Raw genomic sequence first — 12,654 nt, 5'->3', positions numbered from 1 at the left:
TTTATGTGGAAGATAATGCTGAGGTGGCACCCATTCACCTTTAACCAATCGAACATGCCAAGTGTCGTAATGGAGGGGCTTCATCATATTATGTCCAAATTCATTGAATTTTCCAAAAGACGAAAAGTCAAAGAAAATTATCCTCTAAAAGAAGATTTTATGCGAGTCCATGTGGCATTTTATCACTGGCCCATTGATGAGTATCTTCTCTTGCAAACTTCTACCTAATCTTTTTTCTTATTGGCACATGAACACAATGTAATTTTCTTATTGGTCACAAGGTGGTGCTTAATTGTATTTGAGCAAGCATTTAATGCTTGTTGTAATTAGGTAGATTAGGGCAGTGTTGGCATAATCTTTAATCAATCTTGGCCCTTCATCGTGATTGAACAACTACAAAAGGCCAAGGCCTTCTCATTTGTTACTCATTAGAGATGAGATTAGGATATTAGATGAGAATTAGAATAGATTAACTAAGAGAGGGACTTGTTGAAATTGTTGCTATAATACTAACAAATTTTTGTCATGTTCTTATGGTGAATGTTTGTGATGTTTGGAGTATTGCATGGTTTTTTCACTTCCTCACTTGGATTAGATTTCAATTCATGTTAAGTAGAAGTAGAAGTAGATGAATGGAAGATAATGTTGAATGGTGATTAGTGTTGGAGCTAGTGTCCATAGCTTTTGGTACTTCTTGATTGTAAGTAACAGTTGAAGGTTACTCTAGGCCTAAACTGCAAGTGTTTGACTTCTGTTGGAAATCTTTATTTTGATTGTGCCTTCGTAGGGTATTTGATTGATTTTTGACAATGTGAAAACCATTCTTGCATCCTTAGAAGATAGCACTTTCATATGCTTGGTTGGCACGGAGAAGCAAAGACTGGTTATATGCTCACCCCCATCATCAACATTGTCTTACATTCTTAGATTAGATTTTCTAAACCTTTATCCCTTTGTAGTTTGTTGTTGGAAGTAGTTGGAGTAGTTGATATCCATTGATTGTACAACATAAGTCCCTTTGTGATATCCAACATATCAAATCATTAAGACTGAGTTAAGTGCACAATAAGAAGGAACCTTGAGGTTGTCTCATTTGATCACCCAGTTCATCTACATTGTTTAGCATATGAGCATCCTTATGAGAGAGAGAGAGAGAGAGAGAGAGAGAGATTTGACGTTTCATCCTGGAATTCTAAGTAGTTCGTTCTGCATGTTGTAGTGGCATAAAACTCACATCAACAGAAATTGGTGACAGAGGGTCCTCTCAATCTCCCCACATCCAGGAATCTGAAATAGGAGCAAACACTAATGCTAAATGCCTTGGATCAGAAAAGATGTTGTGATTGGTACAACATAAACAAACCCTGATACCATCTGTTTGACCTAAAGAGAATGATTATGGCTAGTCTGCCTACAGAGATTATATATTACAGTCACTTCAATTGGAAAATCCATTATCAGATCCATGGTAAATTGATACACTTGTTTTTTTTCCCTCTGAGTTCTCATTGTTAAAATTTTATGAAGTGCAAATAATAGCCCTTCACCTCCAAAAACTCAAATGACATCTTTTGTTAATAATTGTAACTCTTTAATAATTTATTCAGTGAGGGGACTGTTGCGAAGCTGGGGGCGCCATCATCACATTGCCTAGGAAAAGTACTGAAATGGAGAAGTCAATTTGTTGAGGCAGTCTGTCCCATAGGCTATTTTTAGCTTCATGGACAACAACTTTTCTTCTTCTTCATTGTCATTTTCTTCTTTATTTCTCTTTTGGCTCCATCTCATGTTATTCCTTCTAATAAATCTCAGATGCTCCTCATGCTGTGGTCTTCTGGTAAAAGATAAGCTGGTGAGTGCTCCTCGTTTCCCTCATCAATGCCAGCATTGACAGTTTTTGGTGCATCCCAGAATTCGTAAGTTACTAAACTTATTGATATTTTCATGATTCATTGTGGTAGCTGCTGCTGGATAAGTCTTTGGATTCCTAAACACCATTAAAATAACATGCTGGTCCACATTTATAAGTGCATCATAGTATCTTTGAAGATTAAACTTCACTGCAGTATGAGATAATAGTAGAGTTACTTCTTAATACTGAATAGCCACTGAAAACATGAAATAACTGATTGATAAAAACAAGTTTTCTTCTGCCTTCGCTTAAATCTTTCTTACTTCCTGGAAAATGATGGCTTATTTGAAACAGAACCAGTGTTGACTTTTTAAAACAATCTTGTTGGTTTGTCAGAATTGGATACACTGCTGGAAGATGCACCCTTACCTTTTATTACCCAGCATGCAACCAAGCTTTCAGGTGTACGTAAGAGGGTTTCATCTTTGAGCTCAACTTTGCAAACTATACAAAGGCGCATTGACAACATTGAGCGAATGCTACTCAGACAAGGTGTGCTTGTTTTGATGTGACACTTTTGTAAATTTTTTCCATCTCTTTGCTGCTTTATTGAAGTTTCAAGTTTTTATATATTACCATGTTTTGAGGGTTTTTCTGATGCTGTTATAACTCAGAAACCCTTCCTACAGTGATATATCTCACCTTGTTGCTCTATGTTAATACAAAAAAATCATAGCTTGCTGATTGTTTACCTTACTATTGAATAAAATAGCATGCATGTTGAAGTAAGTTCCAGTCATGTAGGAAGGGTGTTAATGTCATAGATAAGTGCAATACATTGCCTGACACTAAGTATTTATCTTTGTGATGGTATATTCAGCTATTCTACCTTTATGATTTTGAATCTGTTCTGAAAATTTTCTCCATAATTACAGTGCATGTTTTTAACATGTCTTGACAGATTCTTATCCATCTTATAGTTGTTGGCTATTTGCAATGAAGCAAGACAGATGAAGATTCTCACTGACAGTTTCTTTCTACAAGTGTCACGAATATTTAAATTTGCAAAGTTTAAATTGATTCTTCTTATTTTTCTTAAGCTACTCACTAAGAAGCAAGACAGCTGAAAGTTCCCATTGGCTATTGATCTTTATACTAGTGAACCATTGAATTTGCAATTTCTTTTTCCATATAAATGACTTGATGTTAATGGTTTTATGTGCCCTATGCCTGGTGATATTTTTGCTTCACACACTATGTGAAACTAATGGAAAAGTTAGTCTAATCTAATTTTTTGATGTTCCCTTCCTAACTTTCTGTAGAAATTGCCCTAAAATCACAATGGCAACAAATTAGGGTCAGGGTTATATCTTACCAAATAAATATTTCCTCATAAGATAATCTTGATTTGGATCCCGCAATCACAACATGAAGAACACATGGAAAATATAGACACCTACACACACACAGTTAATCGTCAGGGTTAATCAAGCCTCATTATATTCAGACTATACACACATTGGGGGAGGAGACATGATGGGTCTGCTTGAAGCCATTTCTAAACCATGCCTTAGAGTAGATTGCCATCTCGTAAAGAAGTTTGTAAGGGGGTTACTGTTGTGTGGCTTTCACACCATTGCCCCATTCCAAATGGGGACCTCCTGACTTTTTGCTAAAAGATTTAGATAGTAGAGTGAGTTTGGCAAACAATCGGGCTTTTAGAAGGCCTTCTTGGAGCAAAACTTGAAAATTTGGAAAATTTGGCTAAGTCTGAAAGTGGGAAATAAAGACAGAAGTTGAGGTAAGAGGAGGTAAAATTGTCAAGAATGATTTGGAGATGAGACTTCTCTTCATTCCAATGATTTGGAAACAAGATTTCTTCATTCCCATTATTTGGAGAGGAGACTCCTCTTCATTCGCACGATCTAGAGATTTGCTCCTAGCAAACCTCTTCCCATCTCAATTTATAAGTGTAGGAAGCTCTTTCTCATCTCAAGGTTAATGAAAGAAATAGGGGAATGAGACATAGAAGCATTCCTAGCATGATGGGCCCAATTTTCTTTGATGTGTGGCTCAAAACTCTAGGCATAGACCCTCATCAATCAAGTTGGTGGCTTAAAATTTGGCCGTGTCTTAAAGTAGGAAGTAAAGATAGAAGTTGAGCTAAGAGGAGGTAAAATCAATCTAAGTATGATTTGGAGATGAGACTCCTCTTCGTTCCCATGCTTTTGCTAGCCCCAACTGATAATGTCGTTAATGTATGTGAAAGAGTCATATTTGTTCTGTATGATACCTAAGGTTGAGGTGAGAGACCTCATTTGTTCTGAATTGGGCATGTATCAGAATGCAAGGGGCAAGCTATTTTCTTCAGACATGGTGAAGATAAGAAGAAACACTCTGACCTGTCGATGTTAGTTTTTATACCACATAACATATTAGCAATTGAATATCTGATACGGAGTATCAAACACACAATTCCTCTCTTGAAAAGTTAATACTCATGGGACATGAGAATAACTCCAATGTTCCTTACCCTTGTGGATACTAACTCAGTATATCGATGTGATTTGCTGGTAATCACGTAGGCGGGCTTACGTTATTCCTTCAAGGACAACTTGGATTTTGGGATGATGGTAATGGTGATTTGATACGAGTGCCAGATGATGTTGATAGTGATGGAGGGTGAGTGTTCGAATGACTTATGCTTTCTTAACCTTCTTCTTCAAAACCTTGACTAATCAACTACTCGCTATTCTACTCCTACTCCTATGAATGGAAAGATTAGCAAATGGACGGGGATCGAATCTAATGAAAGTTTACCAGCGGCTCCACCCTCATAGATGCAACGATTCAAAGGAAAAGGAACTAGTTTACCACACAAGGCTTCCCAACAAGCTGCTAGGATGCTAGTGGCCTAGTTATAGATCCCTATCAAACATCTACTAATATCACCATACAATTAGCCATCTACTTCTACTCTGGCAACATGAAATGAAATCCTACTTTTAATTTGAGAGATGAGAAGAACCATGCAATACACCAAAATGATCATGTATATCCACCATGCAAGCCACAACAATGAATAGAGAACAATTTTGATAGTATTTTGGCAACAATTCTCCAACATAACTCCCTCACAAATGAGAGCAAAATGGCCTGATATAGAGGCTCCAAATTACAATGAATGGCCAAGATTAAGAGGCAAAATCAAGGGCCAAGATTATATCTTACAAACCCTAATTAGGGTTACCATTATTCAACCAATTACATGAGAGCACCAACTTTGTGGGCCGATTAGGAAATTACAATAATTTGTCAACCAATGAGAACATAGGACACTTGGCATGATTTGATTGCATGCACATGAAAGTGCCACCTCATCAACCTTATCTTATAAATTTATTCAATCCTTGAGATAAGGTGAAGCCTTGGATGCTCGAGCTTGTTCTTAGAAACTTTCTCATCACCACTTGAACTTGCTTGTACCTAATGTCTTGACCTTGAAAGGGTGAAGTCTTCATGCACTTGGGGTAATCTTGTCTTGGCCTTGGTGGCTTCCTTGGATGTGAACTTCTTTGCAACTTGAAAGCCTTGCTCTTGGCCACTACCTTGAAATCGAACTTAACCTCCCCCATTATCCTTGCCTTCCTAGTCTTCCAACCTTCCCATTCGAATTCAACCAAGCTAGCTTGCACGAATAGCCAAGCCTTGCCTAGCCTCAAATATTTTCAAATCTCTTCTACTAATCCCCTCTTTCTTGAAATTACAAGGCTTCTTGAATCTTAATCTTCAATCAAATTTGCTCTTCACCCGATTTCATTTTTCATCAAAGCTCGCACTTCAACCTTTGCCAGCTTGCAATCAACTAGAAGGGCTAGGACCCCATGTGGAATTGCTTCTAGTTTTGCACTGCCCTAAGTTGTAATTCTAGATTTTTACTTATAATTCTAGCCCAATCAAATTTGCCCTTTCCATTTGCAATTTCATCAATAAAGTAATACATCCAATTTTTGAATTGCATACCTTATGAGACGCTCATGACTTAGCTGAGAAGCACCATGAGATCGCCATATTCTGATTTTAAGTCTACCACTGTGAGCCTCGATGATCTGGTGACTCCTTTCTTTCCTTCATGCAACCAATTCTGCTTTTGTAGATCTTTGCCATGGGGAATTGTCCTTCCTTTAGTCTGTCCTTTACCTATATCATATTTTCTGTACCGATATTGGTATCGGTTATTCGCCTCATTTTCGAGAGGAAAGTTGTTTTGGGCATCATATCCTCTTTGTCTTTCTTAGTAGTTGTTCCCTTAGGGTTCTTGCTTGCACTACCATCTACCATCCTAAATACTTATTTCTGCCCCTTCGTTCTAAGTGATATGGACTACCCTTATCAATCTCCAACCTTCTTTCTATCGATGGATTCTACACTTATTTCTGCCTCGCCAAGTCCTATCACTACACTTATCAATCTCCAATCTTCAACCTAAGGGTGGGACTACCACTTATTTCTGCCCCTTCGTTACCTTAGGATGGACTACACTTATATCTCCCAACTTCAATCTAGGGTGATCTAGCTTATTTCTACCTCGCCAAAGGCTCTATCATGAATTCTATACCTATCGATCTCCAATCTTCAACCTAGGATGGGATGATGAAATGGTGGATGATGAATGCAAGAAGAACCAAGAGAAGCAAAATTAGACAAGAACAAAAGAGCAAAATCCGCTTAAGGACCACTTTCAACTCTAAATGAATCGAACTTACCTTTACCAATGGCCGAGTTTTCTTTTGAATTTCAGATCAGACTTAAAAATTTCAAGCCCTTTGCAAATATTGATGCCCTAGCTGAAGAAATCAAAATTCTGCTCACTTGAAATTGCCCATGCATGTGCAAAAAAATCAGCCTTTAATCACCTATTTCCTTTGCCAAATAATACTGTCCAAATCTGATGCAAAATTGCAGCTCTTCAAGAAAATCAGGCTTCCACAAATTTCGGCTCTACAAAAACCGCAGCTCCACAAAAATCGCAACTTCACAAAATTCGCAGCTCTCTATGGAAATCAGACATCAATCAAGAATCATCTAAGGCAAGGAAAATCAGATCTGCCTTATAAAAATTGCCAAGAACTGCCCTATAAAAAAAACGCCAAGGAAGAAGAGTTGCTCCCATATGCAAATCTGCCCTTTGCCAAAAATCGTCCAAGGAGGAAGAGTTACTCCAAGCATGGAAGAGGAAGATGGAAGAATAAGGAGACAAGGGGAAGGAGAGCCTTTTTATACCCAATTCACTTGCCTTACCTAGCTGGCCGATTTGCACCTAGGAGAGGAAAAAAAACAAAAAACATTAATTAGTGCACAATGTGGTCCCAATTAAATGATAAGCCAAAAAATAATTTTGCCACAATGAGATTTGCATTATTAAATTGCCGGTTAGACCAAAATTGCAAAAATAAAATTAATAAAGCTTTGGAGATGCTAACGTTTTCATTTAATGACGATTTAGTAATTAATATATCATTAAAAATTGGATTTGGCAAGCCAAAATTTATTTTTTCAATTTTAAATTACTAATTTCTTTAAAGACTTAAAAATCTTCAAGGCAAACTTAATCCATTTAATGCCAATTTTTGCAATTTAATCTAAATCGATTTTGCTATGCAATTTTAATTTTTAACCAAAATAAATCATTTTTCTAGAATCCAAAATCAATTTTCCTATTTGATTTCACCATCACAAACTTAACTTTCTTTACCCAAAAAAATCAAGATTTTTCAAAAAAAAACCAAATCTAACAAAAATTTTGTTTTATTGAAAATTACTCAAGTTTATACAATTATATCCAAATTTTCAAAAAAAATCGTCTAAGTACCCAAAATTTTGTAATTTTATCCTGCCAAGTGTTGTTCTTTGAAATTTGTTTGGCCTAAAGATAAAATTAGTCGTTCTGAAAAATCAAGATTAAAATCGGGTAAATCTAACCTCCTCCCTCCTGGTTTGAAGGTGTCCAAGACGTAAAATTTTTCTAAGATCGGAAATTTTTTGACAACTTCAAATTTTTTTTGCCTATATGACCGAGAAAAAGGGTGTACCCAAAGTTTTTGGGGCGATGGTGTGAAAACTTCACAACAAGACCCCATGAACAATATTTGGATCTTTGGAGTCTTTCACATGCATGATAAATAGATGAAACTAAAATACGTTTTCATCTTGCTTTCTAACTCTAAATTTTTTTATTTTGTAGATGCTTGGTAGCAAAATTGAGGTGGAAACACCCTAAATTTGCAAAGACTTGCCCTTCAAATCTTATGCCAACCTTGTAGTTCATCTAGTTTTGAGTGCAATTGGAGCTTGTTCGAGGCCACCCATATGAAGAAGATGAACAAGTTAGGACATAAACATTGGACCTTTTCTTTATGCAATGTAACCTTTAATTGCGCGTAAGAAAGGTAGAGGAAACACTAGCTGGTCCACTTAATTTGGATGATATAGATCCTTACTTTGATTGGACATGACATGAGCAACTTCCATTATTTATAGAGGACGAGATCTACGATTTGGAGATGCTAGCTATGGAGGGTGGATTTGCATTGGGATTGGACAACATTCAGGAGGATGAGGATGAGGATGAGGATGAGGATGAGGATGAGGAGGTTGAGGATGAGGAGTCGTCATTGCCAGCACCAACACCATCTACATCTAGGATGGAGGTTGAGTCACGGTCAGTTGTACAGGGAGGAAGCACAACCACAATGGACTTCTAGGACTAGACCCCCTACTACTCCAGTAGTTTTTACTAGAGATGCTCTGAAGGGTAAGAGGAGGATGTAGTCTTTTTTGATGTTGTACATGTATTTACTTATAGTTTACAAAGACAATTTGCTATTTTTAGTTTGCTTCAAAGATCAGATTATCAAGCTATGGCTACCAGCCATTGCTATTCTACATGAGGATGATACCCTATTTGCATTTAAATGTATCTAAACTCAGCTTGTTTTGTTTTGTTTACTCGTTAGGTGCATCTCCTCATTGAATTTTACAAAAAAAAAAAATTATTTCTAATTAAATTTAAGCATTTTTTTTGCCAACAAGATGCTGATTAATCCCCAATTTTTGCCTTTTACTTTTTTTGGCCCTTGGCGATAAGCTGCCAATAAACAATATTTATGAGAGAAATATTATAGGAGATATCACTCTGCTGATATATTGTATGTGGCTGTTGCCTTTGCATAACACTTCAGAAAGTGTCATCAATGTTTCTAGAATTGCTAATAGCAAACCTGTTGTATCACCTTCATTTCTGCTTATGATGGTCTCTTCAGTGAATTTAAATGTAACCAAATTTTCAATTTTTAGTCACTGTCACATGAAAGGAAATATTAATATCCTCGTCTCTAGTTTCTTTTTGAAAAGGATCATACATCCTCTTTGAGAATACAATTCCTTATCTATTCACTATGTTCTGGATGTTGCATGCAATAATTATAACTAGCATGGATAGTTATCCTTGTTGGCTGCTATTGCTTGTTTTTTTAATGATTATGGGTCTGTTTCAGTTGAGCATATGTGCGGTTCCAGTTCTAGAAGTTTTTAATACTGAATTACTGATATGTCAATTGACAAGGCTTTGGCATCAGGTAAAATTCACTAAACAACTTTATTTGCAGGACTTGAGAATGCTGCAAGTTCAGGGAAGGACAGTCCGATAATGCCTCATAACAGCAGTCAACATATTGAACACAAAGATGCGGATGCACAGCAAACATAAGTAATGCAATCAATTTCACATAAATATTCACTTTGCAGTTAATTTGACTGTCATTTCTGTAATGTTCTTCATACATTCATCTTGATTTTTATGTTTTTATCTTTTCAGGCCATCTTTAATGATTCCATTGCTTGTGGTACGGATACTTCAAATGTCAACTTTAGCTTTCAGGGCTTACAAGATGCTCCAGAACATCCGAGATTCTCCATTAATAGAATATTGCTTCTTTATTCCTGAATTTATGTAATTTAAGCGTGGGCGGGATGCATCCTATCTGGATGGTTGGTTTTCATATATTTAACTTGAGAATGAGTTGGGTGTTATCAGTATCTTGGTGAAGTTCCCATAGTAATGAACTTAATGGAGATGTAAACAATGAGAACCATTTAATGAATTATAATTTTGTAGAAGTTTATCTCTGTGTCCTCTTTAATGACCAATTTCCCTGAGTAGTCATTCCTTGCATGATCTTTATCTTTCTTTCTTATTTACTCTAGAAATAATCTGTAACGTGAAGCATTCATTTACTTTGATTGGCTTCAGTCTGAGTATTAATGCGAACATAGTCTCCTTGAGCATTAAACAGACTTTCCTCTAAAAGATTTGCATTTTATTAACCAATGGGCCATGTAACTATGGTTTTATGGAGTGAAGATGATATGCACTGGTTTACTGCTATAAGTAATGATTGTAAAACGTGCTCAGAGCAAGGGGTCAGAATATCTCTAATATATTGATTTATGAGGGCTATAAGTTTTTCTTTATTTCAGCTATAGGATCTTGCTCTCATTTTTAAAAATTAATAAATCCGTGGCAATCCACAACAATTACATATTTTCTACCAATGATACGAGTATAGTTAAAACTGACGCAGACATTGACAGTTGGCTTGAAATGCTATAATTTTGGTCCGATGATGTTTCAATGATATTTAGCTTTGTCTTTGTGATTATTTTTGCTCCCACATTGGCAGGTCAACTCCCAGGGAAACTAAGCGGGGCCATCTGCTTAGGGCTTTTCAAATTTATTTTATTTTGAAAGGGTCATTGCCAAATACGTAGGCTGTTTGACCCATTGGAAATAAGTCCTATTAGGTTCGACATGGATGCTTGTGATAATTGGAAGGACTAATCTGGTAGAAAGAGCTATCAAGATTCAATCCCATTGAGAAGTATTAGCATTCACCCAGCTCTCGTCCATTGAGGAGGGATAAATCAAAATTGGGGGCGACGAGAACCCCAAGTATCATATCAACCATCTTTTAATTCGGACCTTCACTTTAGGTAAGAATGTACAATAAGTTTATTACTCAATATGGATTAAAATGTTCAATAGTTACAATTATCGTAAAACTATGATTTAAAATAATGGTACTCTGATTTTAAAATATAGAATGATAAAATAATAGTGGTTCTTGAGGCTTCTAATAAATTTTATATATTATTTTAAATTAATATTCAATGCATACTCTATGATTAATCATCTAAGATGGTAAGGGGTTGGTTGACATGAGACAAGGAAGAATGTGAGAGAGGAAAAAATAGGAAGAAAATTAAAGGGAAAAAGGAAAATGAAGAAGAAAAGATGAGGGATGAGATGAGATCTTAAAAGGTAGGGAAAAAAAGAAAAGTGTGTAAGGAAAATGAGGTAAGAGATGAGCAATTAAAGACAGAGAAAAAAAAAAACTAAATAAAGAAAACAAATAGAAGAAAAAAAGAAATTGGATATGATATATGTATATATATGTAAGATTTATATAATAACAACAATCCATGTAAGGAAAACATTTTTAGTCCTACCTATTTATAGGCGGAGACTATAGTTTTTGATGGACTATTTCTTATAAATCGTCTTTTCAATTGTCCTATAATTTGCAAAAAAAATTCTGTTTATGCTATGGCCCGACTAAAATTTCCCATCAAATAAAATTTCTGATTTTAATTTTCTCCTATTCAATTGGATCTATTCGATTGGATGTGGCCATTTTTTTAGATAGTTTTTTCATTTTTCGTTAAGCAAATCTAAGTGAAAGTAGGGTTTCAACATGGACTTACGACATTTCAAAAAGGTAACAGATGTGTCATTTTGGAGGTTTGTGTGGCATTATGCTAATGCAACATATGTCATCACACTATCCTAAGTTTAATCCACCTCCTCCCCACAAGTATGCAACATCCATTTTTTACAAAACAACAAAATTCGCTGTGGATCTTGATACTACAAACTTGGCCTTGAATTAAGAAATTTAAAATGGTGAATTCTAGGCTCGCTCAAATTTGAGAACTAATGTTGCTAATTTTTTTATTTTCATTAATTTAGAAGATAAGCTACAAAAGATTTGGAAAAATATAGTTCACAACATAGGCTTGTTTTCTTTTAAACTCTTTCTAACAACAATTATTTACAATGATTAAAGATTTAGATTTAGGGTCAACTTAATTCCATTCAAAATATTTCTTATTGTTTTTTCTGTATTCTTTATAAATATTTGAGACAAAATCAAATTGCATATTAAAGGATATGAAATCATTTCATCTCCCAAATGATTTCAGATGCCTTTGATCACTGTACGTTTACCTAGAAAAACAAATAATGACGCATAAAACTACTATAACTGTCATCTCAACAAAAACATATTAGTTGGGGAATAGATCCTTGCACACAGAGGCCCCTTTCTGAATTTGATGACATATGGTGGATCCCCTAGGACAACAATATCTAGGAAAATATTATATGATACACTACATCACAAGGAAACACCAATCCAGAAATAAATGATAGATTTAGATTGCCTAATATAAGGTAATGCAAAATCAAATTTCTTCTCTAATGGATGCACAAGAAATTTGTGTTCAGAGAGCGCACTCTTTTATTTTGTTCAAAGTAGTTCGGTTCTCAGTGTAGACACACAATAATTAGGAAGTAAGGGTCTTTAATATTTCTCAACTTTTTATGTAGATGCCCATAAAGAAAAAATTGAGCAACAATAGGATTTAAATAAATTATACTTATTTTCTTTTTTTGGGACTAGGAA

General features: G+C 35.5%; 1 protein-coding gene across 1 annotated transcript in view; it reads left to right on the top strand.

Moving 5' to 3' along the window:
* LOC149542657 (SNARE-associated protein-like protein) overlaps nucleotides 1-10,035 on the top strand; it is a 62,411-nt gene extending 52,376 nt beyond the window's left edge. Inside the window, exons 2-4 of the mRNA XM_089797547.1 lie at nucleotides 2,249-2,404; nucleotides 9,520-9,620; nucleotides 9,729-10,035. Coding sequence (XP_089653673.1) covers nucleotides 2,249-2,404; nucleotides 9,520-9,620 — 257 coding nt within the window. The 3' untranslated portion in view covers nucleotides 9,729-10,035. The remainder of the gene's footprint in view (nucleotides 1-2,248; nucleotides 2,405-9,519; nucleotides 9,621-9,728) is intronic.
* Nucleotides 10,036-12,654: the final 2,619 nt, after the last annotated feature.

This window comes from Cupressus sempervirens, chromosome 8, assembly GCF_028749045.1.
Source record: "Cupressus sempervirens isolate cs-2001-9-10 chromosome 8, ASM2874904v1, whole genome shotgun sequence".
Taxonomy (NCBI): Eukaryota; Viridiplantae; Streptophyta; class Pinopsida; order Cupressales; family Cupressaceae; genus Cupressus; species Cupressus sempervirens.
Note: the sequence above shows the minus strand (reverse complement) of the source record. Positions and strands in the feature narration are given on the sequence as shown.